General features: G+C 42.9%; 1 protein-coding gene across 1 annotated transcript in view; it reads left to right on the top strand.

Moving 5' to 3' along the window:
• Positions 1-15,495, top strand: part of XPO4 (exportin 4) — a 144,608-nt gene that overhangs the window by 117,789 nt on the left and 11,324 nt on the right. Inside the window, exons 11-15 of the mRNA XM_077298369.1 lie at positions 3,539-3,681; positions 5,128-5,273; positions 6,292-6,469; positions 12,224-12,383; positions 12,499-12,668. Of these exons, the coding sequence (XP_077154484.1) occupies positions 3,539-3,681; positions 5,128-5,273; positions 6,292-6,469; positions 12,224-12,383; positions 12,499-12,668 (797 nt within the window). The remainder of the gene's footprint in view (positions 1-3,538; positions 3,682-5,127; positions 5,274-6,291; positions 6,470-12,223; positions 12,384-12,498; positions 12,669-15,495) is intronic.

Raw genomic sequence — 15,495 nt, 5'->3', positions numbered from 1 at the left:
CCTTCCCAGTATAGGGGCTCATCAGGGGATAAATTAGGGTGTAGCAGCAATGGTGCATAACAAACGCACGCTAAGCATCGAAGAGCGGCGCCGACACCCTGGAATGCCGCCATTTAATATGCAGAAAAGACAGTTGTCTTTAAACATTACGGTACTGTGAGTCATTAAGTATAGCGCTGTTACCTCCGCATGCAGATATCCACTTCCGAAGCCATTGCTGCTACACCCTAATTTATCCCCTGATGAGCCCCTATACTGGGAAGGGGCGAAACGCGTAGGGATGGCGAGATGGGACGAACTATGTCACATACTCAGATAAGTTTTTCTTTTTATTTGTCATGGCAGACCGAGCATAGTACTTATCCATAAGAAAGTAATGAGGGATTGGCCTCAGCTGCCTTGGGCTCTTACATGCATTGGTCTAATCTAAATGAGAGACACTATATGTGATACCTGGTATAGCAGACTTTTTTTCATTTGTGTTATATTATGTTTTTTTTTGTTTTGTTGATTATTCTGTTCATTCTGACATTTTATGCTGAACCCGTATGGTATCCAGGGTGTAAATTTATACATCACCCAAACATATGAACATCTTTTGAGTGAACCGATATATCTGCTATTCCAGATTTGAGACATCTTGTCTAGGTATCTACTATTTATGTAGGTCTTATGTATAGGTCTGCCTCTAATGACATGTAGGTCATGGTATACTAACAAAGACAGTGACACATTGACATATATACTAGAGGTTCCTACTGTTTATGACCTCTGAGTATTTATGAGCACAATATATCTGTGCTCTACTGTACCTCATAATTTTGGTTCTTGATGACTGCTTGTGTACCATCATTTTAAGAACATTTTTTCATCAAGTAATATCTATACTATTTGCTGATATAGCCTTGGGGTACATGTAATTTAGTGGAACTTTACGCAGCAATATTTTTCTGCCGCGTTGTTTTTAGTATGTTTTGTTACACTTTTTTCACTTTTTTTTACACTTTTTTCACGTTTTTGGTTAGTGTGACCTTTTGGTCATTTTTGTGTGTATGTCTGTGGGGACCTGGGCGTGGGTAGTTGGTAGGGCCTAGTAGGGCAAGAAGGGACAGTCGACGTGGAGCGGGGGCGCCACATCAAAATTCAGGGTGCCAACCTCCGCTGTTAGGTAGGTTTAAGCTACTATAGGGCCACCTAACAGGGACTGTGTTAGGAATACCTTTGATATTATTCCCCAAAAATTTTTTCTAACTTACCCGAACCCAGATGGTTGATGTTGGTAGCATACATTTAACTATATTTATTTGTTTATGAGAATTTTAAATATCATTAATAAAGTATTCTTTTAGGATATTGCGGTTCTTTTTGGTTGTCCAATTAAGTATATCCTTACATTATTCTAGTTGGTTGTTTACTGCTTCTCTACATGCCGGGGACTGCCAGTCCTCACTGGGCATGGATTGGGGGCAGGTCTGCTTATGCACACCACACAGGATCGCCTGGAAGGGTGGTGGGCACATGATCTCCCTGAATGAGCAGCTTCTCTAGCAGCAGAGCGTTCTGAGACACATGCAGATATCATTCTTGTGTATTGCCGCTCACGTAGTTTCAGATAATAGAATTGATCACTAACCAGCGGCACAAGGATAAGTCCACACCGGGCGGCCATGCAGAAGACTCGCCAGTGCTGGTGAAATCTGCAGCACAGCACCATATTGGACAATACAATGAGATTTTTCAGATCTCTCATCGACATGCTGCTGAGTATTTCTGCACGATAATTGGATTCCATATTAAAATCTCCCACCATGTCATCCTCTGATTTCCTTATGGATTTTACCTTTAATTGTAGCCAGCTGTAATCTGCAATGAATCCGCAGCATGTTACACAAGAGGCTCTCTGTTTTGGACAAGCACTGTTTCTTAAAAAAGTCCCCCCAATGATAAACCCTATCAATTAGCAGCGATTCCGCAAAAAAAACAATAATGGGATTGTAGCGCCACCACTGGAGAGGTCAAGCATTACACAATTTCAATAGAGATCCATGGCCCAAGATTTTCTGATTGGATATTGGATTTTTTTTTTTAATTGATTATTTGGTTTACAGGAAAAAATAATTTCAAACCATCCATGTCTGTTTTTCTGTTTCTGTCAGTCATTTAAATGAATAGTCAATGTGTGTAAACTATTACAACTTGATCAGACCACCCCCTTTAGTCCTGTATTATTAACTTGTATCTAAGCCTCTGACTGCCTAAAAAATGTATTAAGAGTGAGTGCAAAACCTGAATTTAATAGGATTTATCTTGTTTGCTTTTTATTTTTAAAAATCAGATCATTTTTATTGATTATTTGATTTTATAAACAATTACATACATTATACAATATAGCACAAACACTATAAACGTGACAAAAACAAGTTTAACCCTTAAAGTCTGTATAGTCCTGTACCTGCCAAGGTAGTCCGTGCCAAAGAAAGTTATCAATTTTTGTCCAATGAAGATTTTCCCAAAGACTGGTGACACGTTATTAAATACGGGGATTATTCCAAAACTAGTATTGGTTGTATGTTCACTAACAGAAAATAATTGGTCTCGATATGACCTCAACATACAATATATAAAAAGCCGCAATAGCCAGTAGGTCCACAGATGCCACCCCAGGGGTGATCAGCCACCGGTCCCATATACTTATACACTTTCTCATGGAGTTCCTTTTAATGGAAGTACCTCTCTCCAGGCGTATGGTATTATTAATTTTAGCTTTCAATTCCTCCAATGTTGGGGGATTACGGTGTAACCAGCGCAATGTTGACAATTTCCTGGCCGGAAACGGTATTCTCAGAATGGCGGTAGTCACAGGGGATCTTAAATCTACCCCCACCCCCAGAAGGCCCAGTATGCACGCCCTAGGATCAAGTTGTATAATCAGAGAGGTCACCCCCACCCAGTAGTGGCCTATATCAACACCTCCCCATAGCATCAGATGGGCCCCATCCATACCGCATCTCGGACACGAGTCTTCAGTCTGAACCCCAATCTTAAACACTATATTAGGTGTCTTATAGGCCCTGTGGATAAGGAACATTTGGGACTCCGAGATAGTATAGGTGTTGTTTGTAGTATTTCGTTCCATTTTTCTTCAGATTTGGGGCCGACATCCTCTTCCCACTCCCAATCTGACCAACATGGGATGCTTATCCAGATACAAGGGTAATAATGTCCTGTAAATGCAGGAAATAAGGCCCTTCGTATTAGATGCTGTAGCCATTATCTTGTTTGCTTTTTGCATGTTGTGCTGTATAAAAAAAAAAACCACACACTAGAATTATAATCATAAACTGGTAGCAAATCTAAAAAGAAGGAAAAAAGAGGTTTTCTAGTTTAGTCAGAGAGGAATGTGTTTTTAAAAATTATATATTATTATTGTCTATTACAATATATGTTTTTATGCATGGAAAATAATTTTTAGTTTTGTTGTAATAGAATATTTATTATAATATTTTTTTTTTATATTTTTTTTTTTGTTACTGCCCAGACTGCTAATGGAGTTGCCTCTCGAGAGGAGGAAGAAATAAATGAAATTCAGGAAGACGACCGCGACTTATTTTCTGACCAGCTGTCCAGTGTGGGCATGCTGGGGAGGATAGCGGCGGATCACTGCATACCTCTGCTGATGAGGTAGGGGACATTCTGCTTTTTTAGTAGCCGTAGACTTCTGCTGAAACCTTTTTGAGAAATGGTACATTTCAAGAATATTACCTGTATAGGAGATAAGAATTTTTTTGGTTTTTCTTACACATTAATGTACAATGGACACAAAGACTTATTCATTTAAAGGGGTTTTCATTTTTCAGGAAAGTGTTCCAAACTCTGTAACCAACGAATCGGGTCCTGTCCCTCCCTGGTTCCAACGCTGGCTCTTAGCTGCTCCTGCGGTGTCTGTGTTTTGGCAGCAGCCCTGACGTCGTGTCAACAGGTTGTCACCGCCGCAGCCGTTCACTGTCCTCAGCGAGTCGTGTCGTCTACAGCTGCTCCGCGCGTATCGCCAATGTAATCAATATCAACGTAACAATCGGTGCTGCAGCCAAAACACTGCAGCCACAGCAATGGTCTAGAGCCAGCGCAGGACATGGGGGAGGCCGCGTACCTGATCTGCTTATTTCAGGAGGTTTACAGTGTTTGGGGTTTCTTTCTTGAAAATGGAAAATCCCTTTAAGAATTTATCCAAATGACCACTGTTAGGGTAAGTTCACACTAGGCGTTTTTTCAGTGTTTTTTTTTTTTTTTCTTCTACAACGAAACCTGATCTGTTGGCAGGAAAGAAGCTGCAGAAAAAAGCATGTTTTCCTTGTTTTTTTTTTTTGCTGCGGTTTTGGCATGCTAGATTTGTCTCGTGCATGTGGATGAAGTTTAATGTTGGGGGAAAAAAATTCCTATTCCATAGAATCAGGTTTTGGCACAAAAAAACGCTGCAAAACATGATACCTGAGTTTTTTTTTTCGTGCGTTTTTTCACCACTTGTGCAAGTGAATGGGTGAAAAATGTAGAAAAAATGCTGAAAGTGACAAGCTCTGCCTTATTCTGCTGCTCTGACAGTCACCACCAGACCGGAAGCAACCTCTTGACCCTGCAGTCTATCAGCAGCATCAGCAGTCGGGTCACTAGTGGCATGACATCATCACTTCCGGTCCGGTGGACACTGCCGTGGCGCCATCGTTGTAGCAGAGGATGGATTCCATCCATAAGTATGGCTTTTTTTTGTCAGGATGGGGTTCCATTGGTTACTTTTTATATATTAAAAAAAAAAAAAAAAGTTTGACCATTTTTAAGCAGTCAAATCCATTAGTAAGCCTGTTTTGACGGTACAGTCTGTAACCCTTATCCCGTTTTTCATGATTGACGTTTGAAGCTGATTTTTGAACAAGTCAAAGTTCAGACTCGGCTGGTTATAAATGAGCTAAGCTGGTTCAGGAGAAGAGAGACGTGTTACAGGCTCTCCTGGAGGACTGAGGGGTGCGTCCATTACTCATCCTGCAGTCTGCTATGTACTATGATGCATAGAGGCTGTAGAAAATAAACATGACTGCACAGAGTGGTAAATGAGACATGAAACTTGTCTTTCAGCTTATTAGAGGATCGAGTAACGAGACTTCACGGGCAGCTACAAAGGCACCAGCAGCAGTTACTGGCCTCACCGGGCACAGGGTCGATAGACAATAAGGTGCTGGATGATCTGTACGAGGACATTCACTGGCTCATTTTAGTTACAGGTTAGTGATACTATTCATGAACTTATCTCCATGGTTCCTTTACCAATGGAAAGGTTTGCACAGATTTTAGGCTAGGATTTAGGGGAATCTGGAAATGTAGTGCAATCTTCGGGAAAGTTGTGGAGCAGGAGGAGCTCAGCAGATCGATATAAGTCTGTAGGGAAAGATTCAGTACATCGTCTTATGCACTGAAGCTCCTTCTGGGGTCAGAGGTCCAGTGGGCGGTCCTGTCAGCGACTGACAGCGGTCTCTCTACTTATACAAGGAAGGCTGTCAGTCACTGATAAGACCATCCATTGGACCTCTGAGCCGAGAATCCGCAGGGATTGCAATACTTAGAAAGTCATAGTAGATATTTACCTACCTCTATCTATCTGGTCAGCCTTTGAGGGCACTATGATTTCCAAGCTGGCAGATTCCCTTTAGAAAGGGAAATATTTTCTGACATGGTCTTAAATTCTGCCAAAAATTTTGCCTTTTCTACGTAAGAGGTAAGGAAATAGTCCATAGAATATTTATTTATCGGATCCATTCATTTGATGGTTGATCCCTTTCCTAGTTTTTGCTATGCAACACAAGTCTTTAGTGCGTAGTACTATTGCGGTGTTGTGTATAAGCCCTGGGGCGAGTTTGGCTCCATTGAGAGCGTCCCCGAATAATCTGTGTGACACAATCGGAGCCTCCTGGGGTCAACGTGGAGTAGTCTCTTTGTACAGGAGGTTCCAGACAGGGTTAGTCTGGGATCTTAGACCTCCCAGCTGAGATCAAGTCAGTTTCCTTCAGCTTCCCTATTGTATCACATTACAAGCGGTGTCACCGGAGCAGTCTGTGACGATGGCTACGAAGTGCGGGCCTGTGTGTATGAAGCCCCCGATCACACTGAGCTGCTTGTGTCATTACAACCGGTCACTCATTGATGTACAGATTAGTTTCATAGAGCGAATTATAGCCTATAAAAACAATTGGGAGTTGGAGACTAAGAGAAGTGCTCACATTAACCTTACATCTGTCGCTGCAGGCTACCTCTTGGCTGATGATGTTCAGGGTGAGACTCCATTAATACCTCCAGCAATAATGGAATATTCAATTAAACAATCAACCGAGGTGGACATCAATACGACACTGCAGATCCTGGGATCTCCTGGGGAGAAAGCATCTTCTATACCTGGGTGTAACAGGACAGATTCCGTTATCAGGTCAGTCCGGAATCGTTCAGGAAATGTATTTATTTTTTTTAAATAAAAATGTTTATCCAGGCATCGAATATTGAGGAGCAGTCCTCACCAAGGTTTATCAATATGAGATTGGTTGGGTTGCAACACCTAGCACCCGAACCGATCAGCTGTCATTGCGTTTGGCATTGCATCATCCGAAAAACTTCATTGACGCTCTGCGGAAGTCTCCTTTCATCCTGTGATTGGCTGCAGCAGTCCTGCTGCTGGTGGAAACATGACGTCTCCTCCCTGTAGAGTGTTTTTTTTTTTTTCCTGTTTTAAGTCTCAATTGAATCTTTCATTTTGCCTGGATAACCCTTTAATTAATAAAATGAACAAAGAGCTAGCACTCGACTGCAGATAGTTTGATGGTGCAAATGAACAGAGTCCAAAGACCCACAAATTATCAAAGAAAGTTAAATCACTGCACTCATCTTAGTTCAAGTCAATTTTGCTGAAGTGAATATTTTTATTGAAGGTGAAGTAGAGTCAAAAAGGCAAAAAAAATAACGTTTCGGCCACGCTGTGGCCTTGATCACAAATGATGCCTTGGTGGTTTGTTCGTATAGCGTCAAGTGATAATAGGATAGTATACTCAAAATTAGAGGTGGCCCGGATTTCTCCCCAATAGTGAAAGAAAAGGCCTCACTTTCAATAGTGACTGCACAGGACAGTATGTCTATGGTTTTGCGGCATCTGTAATGTGTTGGACTAGCTTAGTCCTTATATTTATCTAATAATCCCGCGGGACCCGGACGTGGGAAGTGGAGGCAGAGATTTCCACGCTGGATTTAATTATTCAGTATGAGGTGGACGTGCATAGATGGGTGGCACCGCATAAGCGCAATCCGGGGTCAAGGAGTCCGTTAGGCTGGTCCGATGAGGGGCGCTGACACAAACCGTGTCATGGCGATAGGATAGCCGCTCCTATCGCCATGACACGGTTTGTGTCGGCGCCCCTCATCGGACCAGCCTAACGGACTCCTTGACCCCGGATTGCGCTTATGCGGTGCCACCCATCTATGCACGTCCACCTCATACTGAATAATTAAATCCAGCGTGGAAATCTCTGCCTCCACTTCCCACGTCCGGGTCCCGCGGGATTATTAGATAAATATAAGGACTAAGCTAGTCCAACACATTACAGATGCCGCAAAACCATAGACATACTGTCCTGTGCAGTCACTATTGAAAGTGAGGCCTTTTCTTTCACTATTGGGGAGAAATCCGGGCCACCTCTAATTTTGAGTATACTATCCTATTATCATTTGACGCTATACGAACAAACCACCAAGGCATCATTTGTGATCAAGGCCACAGCGTGGCCGAAACGTTATTTTTTTTGCCTTTTTGACTCTACTTCACCTTCAATAAAAATATTCACTTCAGCAAAATTGACTTGAACTAAGATGAGTGCAGTGATTTAACTTTCCTTTAATTAATAAGACGTTCTTTAAAGTGCAACTATCGTTTCAAGAAAACTTGCATCAGAATTTGGGTGTTACACTTACTAGCTTAAATGTATTTTATCGGGATGTTGTGTGATACACCAACACCAAGTAGCAAGTATATTGAAGTGAAAGGGAAAATAAAACATGATTTACTAATTATTTTTAAAATATAAGTCTGAAAATTGTGACCTTCATATGTGGTCAGGTGCCTGTAGTCTAATGCCCCTAAATAAAATCCTGAGTGACCAATTGTCTCAAAGTTGCGTAATTTGCAAATTGAGTCCACCTATGTGTAATTCATTCTCTGCTCTGTTAAGGCCTCAGAGGTTTGCATCAGAACATTAGGGATCAAACCGCATCATGAAAACCAAGGAACACACCAGACATGTCAAGGATAAAGTTGAGCGGAAGAATAAAGCAGGGTTAACTTATAAAAAAAAATAGCCGAAGCTCTGAACATCTTGCGGATCATTACTCAACGCATCATCCAAAAATGAAAGGAGTATTAAGTCTCGTTTTATCACGGACACGTCATCTTTGAGACTGCCCATATGCATATTCATGGAGGCCAGAGTGGTATTACAGAGTGAAACTGCTGCAAATACATCACAGACAGTTTGTTCTACATGAAAGACTCACCCTCCACATTTCTCAGATCAGTGTCCAGCTGCACACCTGCGATTTTAAGGAGAAGCAGGATGGGATAGTGCTGGAGGAGAAAGATGCCATCTTAGAAACATCCTCTGCAACATGTTCTCCCGGGTCCCCCGGCTGTTGCTCCAGGTCAGGAGAAGTAGCACCCGGCTCCATGCATGCAGCAGCATCCATCACTTTTTCTATTTCACACAGCTTCAGCAGCGCCATGTTGGAGAGCCCAGCCTCACGCCCCTACTTTTTTGGTGCGTCATAGTGCAAGTTTTCGTGCATGCAACATGGCCCGGGTCCACACATCTAGAGCAGAGTGCCTGCGAGAGACTTTTAAAGTCGATAGAACCAAAATTCAGGCTTTGATATCTGGATAAATGAAGGATTATTGCAGGAGCTTCTCTATACACGTCAGCTAACATCTCCTTGCAGGCCGCATCCCCCTCACAGGACATCTACTAGTTGAGTACTCCACAAATCTGTTCTTTTTATAGAAGAGTGGTGAGAAGGAAGCCATTTTTGAAAAAACAAGCCATAGTCTCATTTGCAGTTTGGAAAAGCTATGTAGGGAACACAACTAGCAATGTCTACTTTGATCAGATGAGAACTTTTTGGGCTAAATGCAAAACTCTGTGTGTAAGAAAACTAACATTGCACATCACCCTGAAAAAATACCACACCCACCATCATACATGGTGGTGGCAGCATCATGCTGTGGGGATGTGTTTCTTCAGCAGGGAAAAAGAAGCTGATAAGAGTTGATGGGAAGATGGATGAACTAAATACAGGGCAATCCTTGAAAAAAAAATCTTAGAGGCTGCAAAAGCCTCAAGACTGGGGCGTAGGTTCACCTTTCAGCAGGACAACAACCCTAAACATACTGCTCAAGCTACAATGGATGGTTTAGATTAGAGCATATTTATGTGTGTGAATGACCCAGTCACAGTCCAGACCTAAATCCCGTTGGAAATCTCACTAAGCTAAAGCTGGTTTGCAAAGACGAATAAGCAAGTGTCACCTCCTAGATGTGCAAAACTGGTAGAGACATACCCCAAAAGACTTGCAGCAGTAATTGCAGCGAATGGTGGTCCTACATAATATCACGGTGGTCTGAATACAAATGCACGTTACAATATTCGGTTTTATATTTAGAAAACTATTTATCATTTCCTTTTCACTTCACAAAATACTTGCTACTTTGTGAACTGATATGATTGCGCTAAACAGCTAGAAAAATAGGCAAAGAAAAAAAGAGACTTAAAACCTACATAAAATATAATGCATGGATGAATAAATAGCATTAATGACAATGAATGAATAAAAGGTTTATGTAAGACCTTTAAAATATGGACATTAATGCACTTATGCCACTCGGTGAGATAAGTACCGTATATACTCGAGTATAAGCCGACCCGAGCATAAGCCGACCCCCCTAATTTTGCCACAAAAAACTGGGAAAACTTATTGACTCGAGTATAAGCCTAGGGTGGAAAATACAGCAGCTACCGGTGAATTTCAAAATTAAAAATAGATGCTCCATACCGTTCATTATGGCCCCATAGATGCTCCACATAAAGCTGTGCCACATATAATGCTCTGCACTGTTCATTATGGCCCCATAGATGCTCCACATAAAGCTGTGCCATATATAATGCTCTGCACCTTTGATTATGGCCCCATAGATAGCTGTGCCATATACAATGCTCTGCACCTTTGATTATGGCCCCATAGATAGCTGTGCCATATATAATGCTCTGCACCTTTGATTATGGCCCCATAGATAGCTGTGCCATATATAATGCTCTGCACCTTTGACCTTTGATTATGGCCCCATAGATGCTCCACATAAAGCTGTGCCTTATATATAGTGCTCTGCTCCGTTGCCCCATAGATGCTCCACATAAAGCTGTGCCTTATATAAAGTGCTCTGCACCGTTGCCCCATAGATGCTCCACATAAAGCTGTGCCTTATATATAATGCTCTGCACCGTTGCCCCATAGATGCTCCACATAAAGCTGTGCCTTATATATAGTGCTCTGCACCGTTGCCCCATAGATGCTCCACATAAAGCTGTGCCTTATATATAGGGCTCTGCACTGTTGCCCCATAGATGCTCCACATAAAGCTGTGCCTTATATATAGTGCTCTGCACCGTTGCCCCACAGATGCTCCACATAAAGCTGTGCCTTATATATAGTGCTCTGCACCGTTGCCCCATAGATGCTCCACATAAAGCTGTGCCTTATATAAAGTGCTCTGCACCGTTGCCCCATAGATGCTCCACATAAAGCTGTGCCTTATATATAGGGCTCTGCACCGTTGCCCCATAGATGCTCCACATAAAGCTGTGCCTTATATATAGTGCTCTGCACAGTGCCCCATAGATACTCCACATAAATCTGTGCCATTGCTGCTGCTGCTGCTGCAATAAAAAAAAAACAACACATACTCACCTCTCTTGCTTGCAGCTCCTCAGCGTCCCGGCGTCTCTCTGCACTGACTGATCAGGCAGAGGGCGGCGCGCACACTATATGCGTCATCGCGCCCTCTGACCTGCACAGTCAGAACAAGAGGACGCGAAGACAGAGCGGCGCCCGGCGGGTGGAACGAGGGAAGGTAAATATGTAATACTTACCTGCTCCCGGCATCCCGCTCCTTCCCCCGGACAGCTGGTCTTCGGTGCCGCAGCCTCTTCCTCTATCAGCGGTCAGTCACCGGCACCGCTGATTAGAGAAATGAATTATGCGGCTCCGCCCCTATGGGAGGTGGAGCAGCCTATTCATTTCTCTAATGAGCGGTCCCACGTGATCGCTGACAGGGGAAGAGCTGCGGCACCCGGAGACCGTGGGACGGGCAGGGGGAGCGCCAGGAGCCCCGGAAGCAGGTAAGTATGCCTCAGCGCCCTCTCCCCCTCACCCGCCGACCGTGACTCGAGTATAAGCCGAGGGGGCACTTTCAGCCCAAAAATTTGGGCTGAAAATCTCGGCTTATACTCGAGTATATACGGTAGTTGTATTAATATATTCTAATAGCAATGCACACCTGGAAGAAAAGGGCAATTAAAATGGACATGAGCGAATTTCAGTAGTATGGTAAATATTTATTCATCCATGTATTATATTTTATGTAGGTTTTAAGTCTTTTTTTTTTTTTTTTCCGCCTCTTTTTCTATAGCGCGATAGTATCAGTTCATTCAGTTAGTCATTACCCTGCGAGTTGCCACACAGAACCCGCTCCAACTATCCGCATCATCCGGCCGGTCCTATCCCTCTTTTGAGCGCTAGTACTCTGAATCTATACCTATCCCACTTGCTACTTTTCTCTTGGTATATCACATAAAATCATAATAAAATACATTTTAAGTGTGTGGGTGTAACGCGTGGGAAGGAAAAAAATCTGAAAAAAATCATATTTTTGCGAGACGCAGTGTATGTATAGGATAATTTTGATGCCATGCCGCTAGTCTGCGTTAGTATTAGGAGGGATACAGTAGCTGGGAGCCCATAAAACGATATATTAGTGTGCATGACACCGGTTATTTTGTTGTAAACTTATTGCTGAGTTTACGCTAACGTTATAACCCTTTTGATAATGCAGAGACCACGGTTAGGCAATAAATCATCAATCTCCCTATTACAGGTTACTCTCTGCTGTCCTAAGAGCTTCAGAAGTGGAGTCTCGGGCCACGAGGGCAGATTTAACCCATCTTCTAAGCCCCCAAATGGGGAAAGATATTGTCTGGTTTCTGAAACGTTGGGCAAAGACTTACCTCCTTGTGGACGAAAAATTGTATGACCAGGTAAGTATTAAGACCTCATCAGCAGCACCGGCCAGGCTGTGTGTGCGACTGACTGCAGGGTTTTTCGGCTTGGTGATGGACTGTGTTGATCATTTCTCCCCTCTTTGTCTCGTAGATCAGCATGCCATTAATTACAGCGTTTGGTGCCGACACGGAAGGATCTCAGTGGATCATCGGCTATCTACTAGAAAAAGTGATCAGCAATCTGTCAGTGTGGAGCTCGGAGCAGGAGCTGGCTAATGACACTGTACAGCTATTAGTAGCCCTGGTAGAAAGGAGAGAGAGGTAAGTGAGTCTCAGCTATTAGTCGTACACTGCTGCTGCAGATCCAATGTTGTATTTAAGCAATTCGGAAGTTGCAGGTAACCTGCGCAGATGGTATTGTATCAAATAAAAGCGCAGAATTCAATTGAGGGCATCAGTGCGGTCAGAGGTGTATCTAGCCTTTCCTGCACCCGGGGCAAAGGATCAGTTTGGCGCGCCCCCCCCACCCCCCCAAAAAAAAACCTCCCCCATTTGAACCTTAACTCTATTGAAACTGTATGACCAATCCAAGGTACATTCCTGAATCCCCATAATGTTAAAATAGATAAAAGTAAAATTAATTGAGACATCAGTAGGATAAGTGTTTTTGAATATCCATATTGAATCAGGAGCCCCATGTAATCCTGCATAAAGGTTAATAATGGCCCCATAAGATGCTCCATAGACACTTTTGCCCAATATAGTGCTGCAGAAACGTTCATTATGGCCCCATAAGAAGCTCCATAAAGATATTTGCGCCATATAGTGCTGCACAAACATTATGGCCCTATAAGATGCTCCATACAGGCACTTGACCCATATAGGGCTGCACAAACGTTATGGCCCCATAAGATGCTCCGTACAGACACTTGCCCCATATAATGCTGCACAAACGTTATGGCCCCATACAGATACTCCATACAGACACTTACCCCATATAGTGCTGCACAAACATGGCCTCATAATATGCTCCATACAGACACTTTCCCCATTATAGTGCTGCACAAGCGTTGTGGCCCCATAAGATGCTCCATACAGACACTTGCCCCATTTGCTGTTGCTGCGATAAAAAATAAATAAATCACATACTCAACTCTCCGTCGCTCAGGCCCCCGGCACTTTCAATATTCACCTGCTCCTTGTTCCAGCCGCCGCTCCATCTTCAGCACTGACGTTCAGGCAGAGGGCGCGCACTAACTACGTCACCGCGCCCTCCGACCTCAGCGTCACTGCTGAAGACGGAGCGGTGCCGGAACGAGGAGCAGGTGAATATCACGCAGCGCTCCCCATCATAATCACCTGCTCCTGGCGCTGTGCAGTCCCTGCTTCCCCGGCAGCTTCTTCCTGTACTGAGCGGTCACCGTTATCGCTCATTACAGTAATGAATATGCGGCTCCACCCCTATTGGAGGTGGAGCCGCATATTCATTACTGTAATGAGTGGTACCATGTGACCGCTCAGTACAGGACGAAGAGCCTCCTTGGACCGCCGCATCATCAGGCGGCCTGCTGGCGCCCCCCTGTCGGCTGCGCCCGGGGCACATGCCCCAGCTGCCCCCCCCTGGATACGCCACTGAGTGTGGTTTAATCTTGATGCGTTTCGAAGTATTCTTACTCCTTCAGGAGAACCAGCGAGCTCTGTGGTGCTCCTGAAGAAGTAAGAATACTTCGAAACGCATGAAGAATAAACTACACGGTTACCCTCTTGAATTGGACTTGTTTATTGGATGCAATCCAAATTGCTTAAATGTTTAGAGAGCTGACAGATAAAGGGGTAATAATAATAATAAAAAACAAATATTCCAATCCAGTAGCCCATAACAAGACACAAGTGAATTTGCCTTTTTCACAACTTGTACAGGGGTTAGCCACTTGCATTGCTGACAGCATGCCCTGGACAGCCTACAGTAGCCACTCAAAATTATATATATATATATATATATATATATATATATATATATATATATATATATATATACACATATATATATATATATATATATATACACATATATGTGTGTGTGTGTATATATATATATATATATATATATATATATATATATATATATATATATATATATATATACACTCGTTTTTTGTTTTTTTTTACTTTTTTTTTTATTCCCAAGGGGAAAGGTAATTGCAGGTACAAGCCGCATAGCCCCGACCCCTTGACTATAAGGCTACTTTCACACTAGCGTTAACTGCATTACGTCGCAAATCCGTTTTTTGCCGAAAAAACGGATGCGTCAAAAAAAGTGAAAAACGTATGCAACGCATACAGCATTTCGACGGATCCGTCGCAAATCCGCTAAACGTTTCCGTCGAAAATACTGGATGCGTTGCATACGTTGCATCCGTTTTTACCATCCGTTGCATCCGTTTTTACGACGGATCTGTTTTTAAAATGGGAGGCTCCCAAATTTGATTGGCTACTGGAAAATATGGAAAACTATATAATTACTGTTTTTACAGCCCATCTTTGAGGGTTTTAGTTTTGTGGCAGCGATGGAAGGTGTTCTTGTGAGGATTGCACTTAAATACGTGGCACTGAAATACGTGGCACTGAAATACGTGGCACTTAAATACGTGATACGTGGCACTGAAATACGTGGCACTTAAATACGTGGCACTTAAATACGTGGCACTTAAATACGTGGCACTTAAATACGTGGCACTTAAATACGTGGCACTTAAATACGTGGCACTTAAATACGTGGCACTTAAATACGTGGCACTTATATACGTGGCACTTAAATACGTGGCACTTATATACGTGGCACTTATATACGTGGCACTTATATACGTGGCACTTATATACGTGGCACTTAAATACGTGGCACTTAAATACGTGGCACTTAAATACGTGGCACTTATATACGTGGCACTTATATGCGTGGCACTTAAATACGTGGCACTTAAATACGTGGCACTTATATACGTGGCACTTATATGCGTGGCAGTTATATGCGTGGCACTTAAATACGTGGCACTTAAATACGTGGCACTTATATACGTGGCACTTATATGCGTGGCAGTTATATGCGTGGCACTTAAATACGTGGCACTTAAATACGTGGCACTTATAT

This window comes from Ranitomeya variabilis, chromosome 3, assembly GCF_051348905.1.
Source record: "Ranitomeya variabilis isolate aRanVar5 chromosome 3, aRanVar5.hap1, whole genome shotgun sequence".
NCBI classification, from domain to species: domain Eukaryota; kingdom Metazoa; phylum Chordata; class Amphibia; order Anura; family Dendrobatidae; genus Ranitomeya; species Ranitomeya variabilis.
Note: the sequence above shows the minus strand (reverse complement) of the source record. Positions and strands in the feature narration are given on the sequence as shown.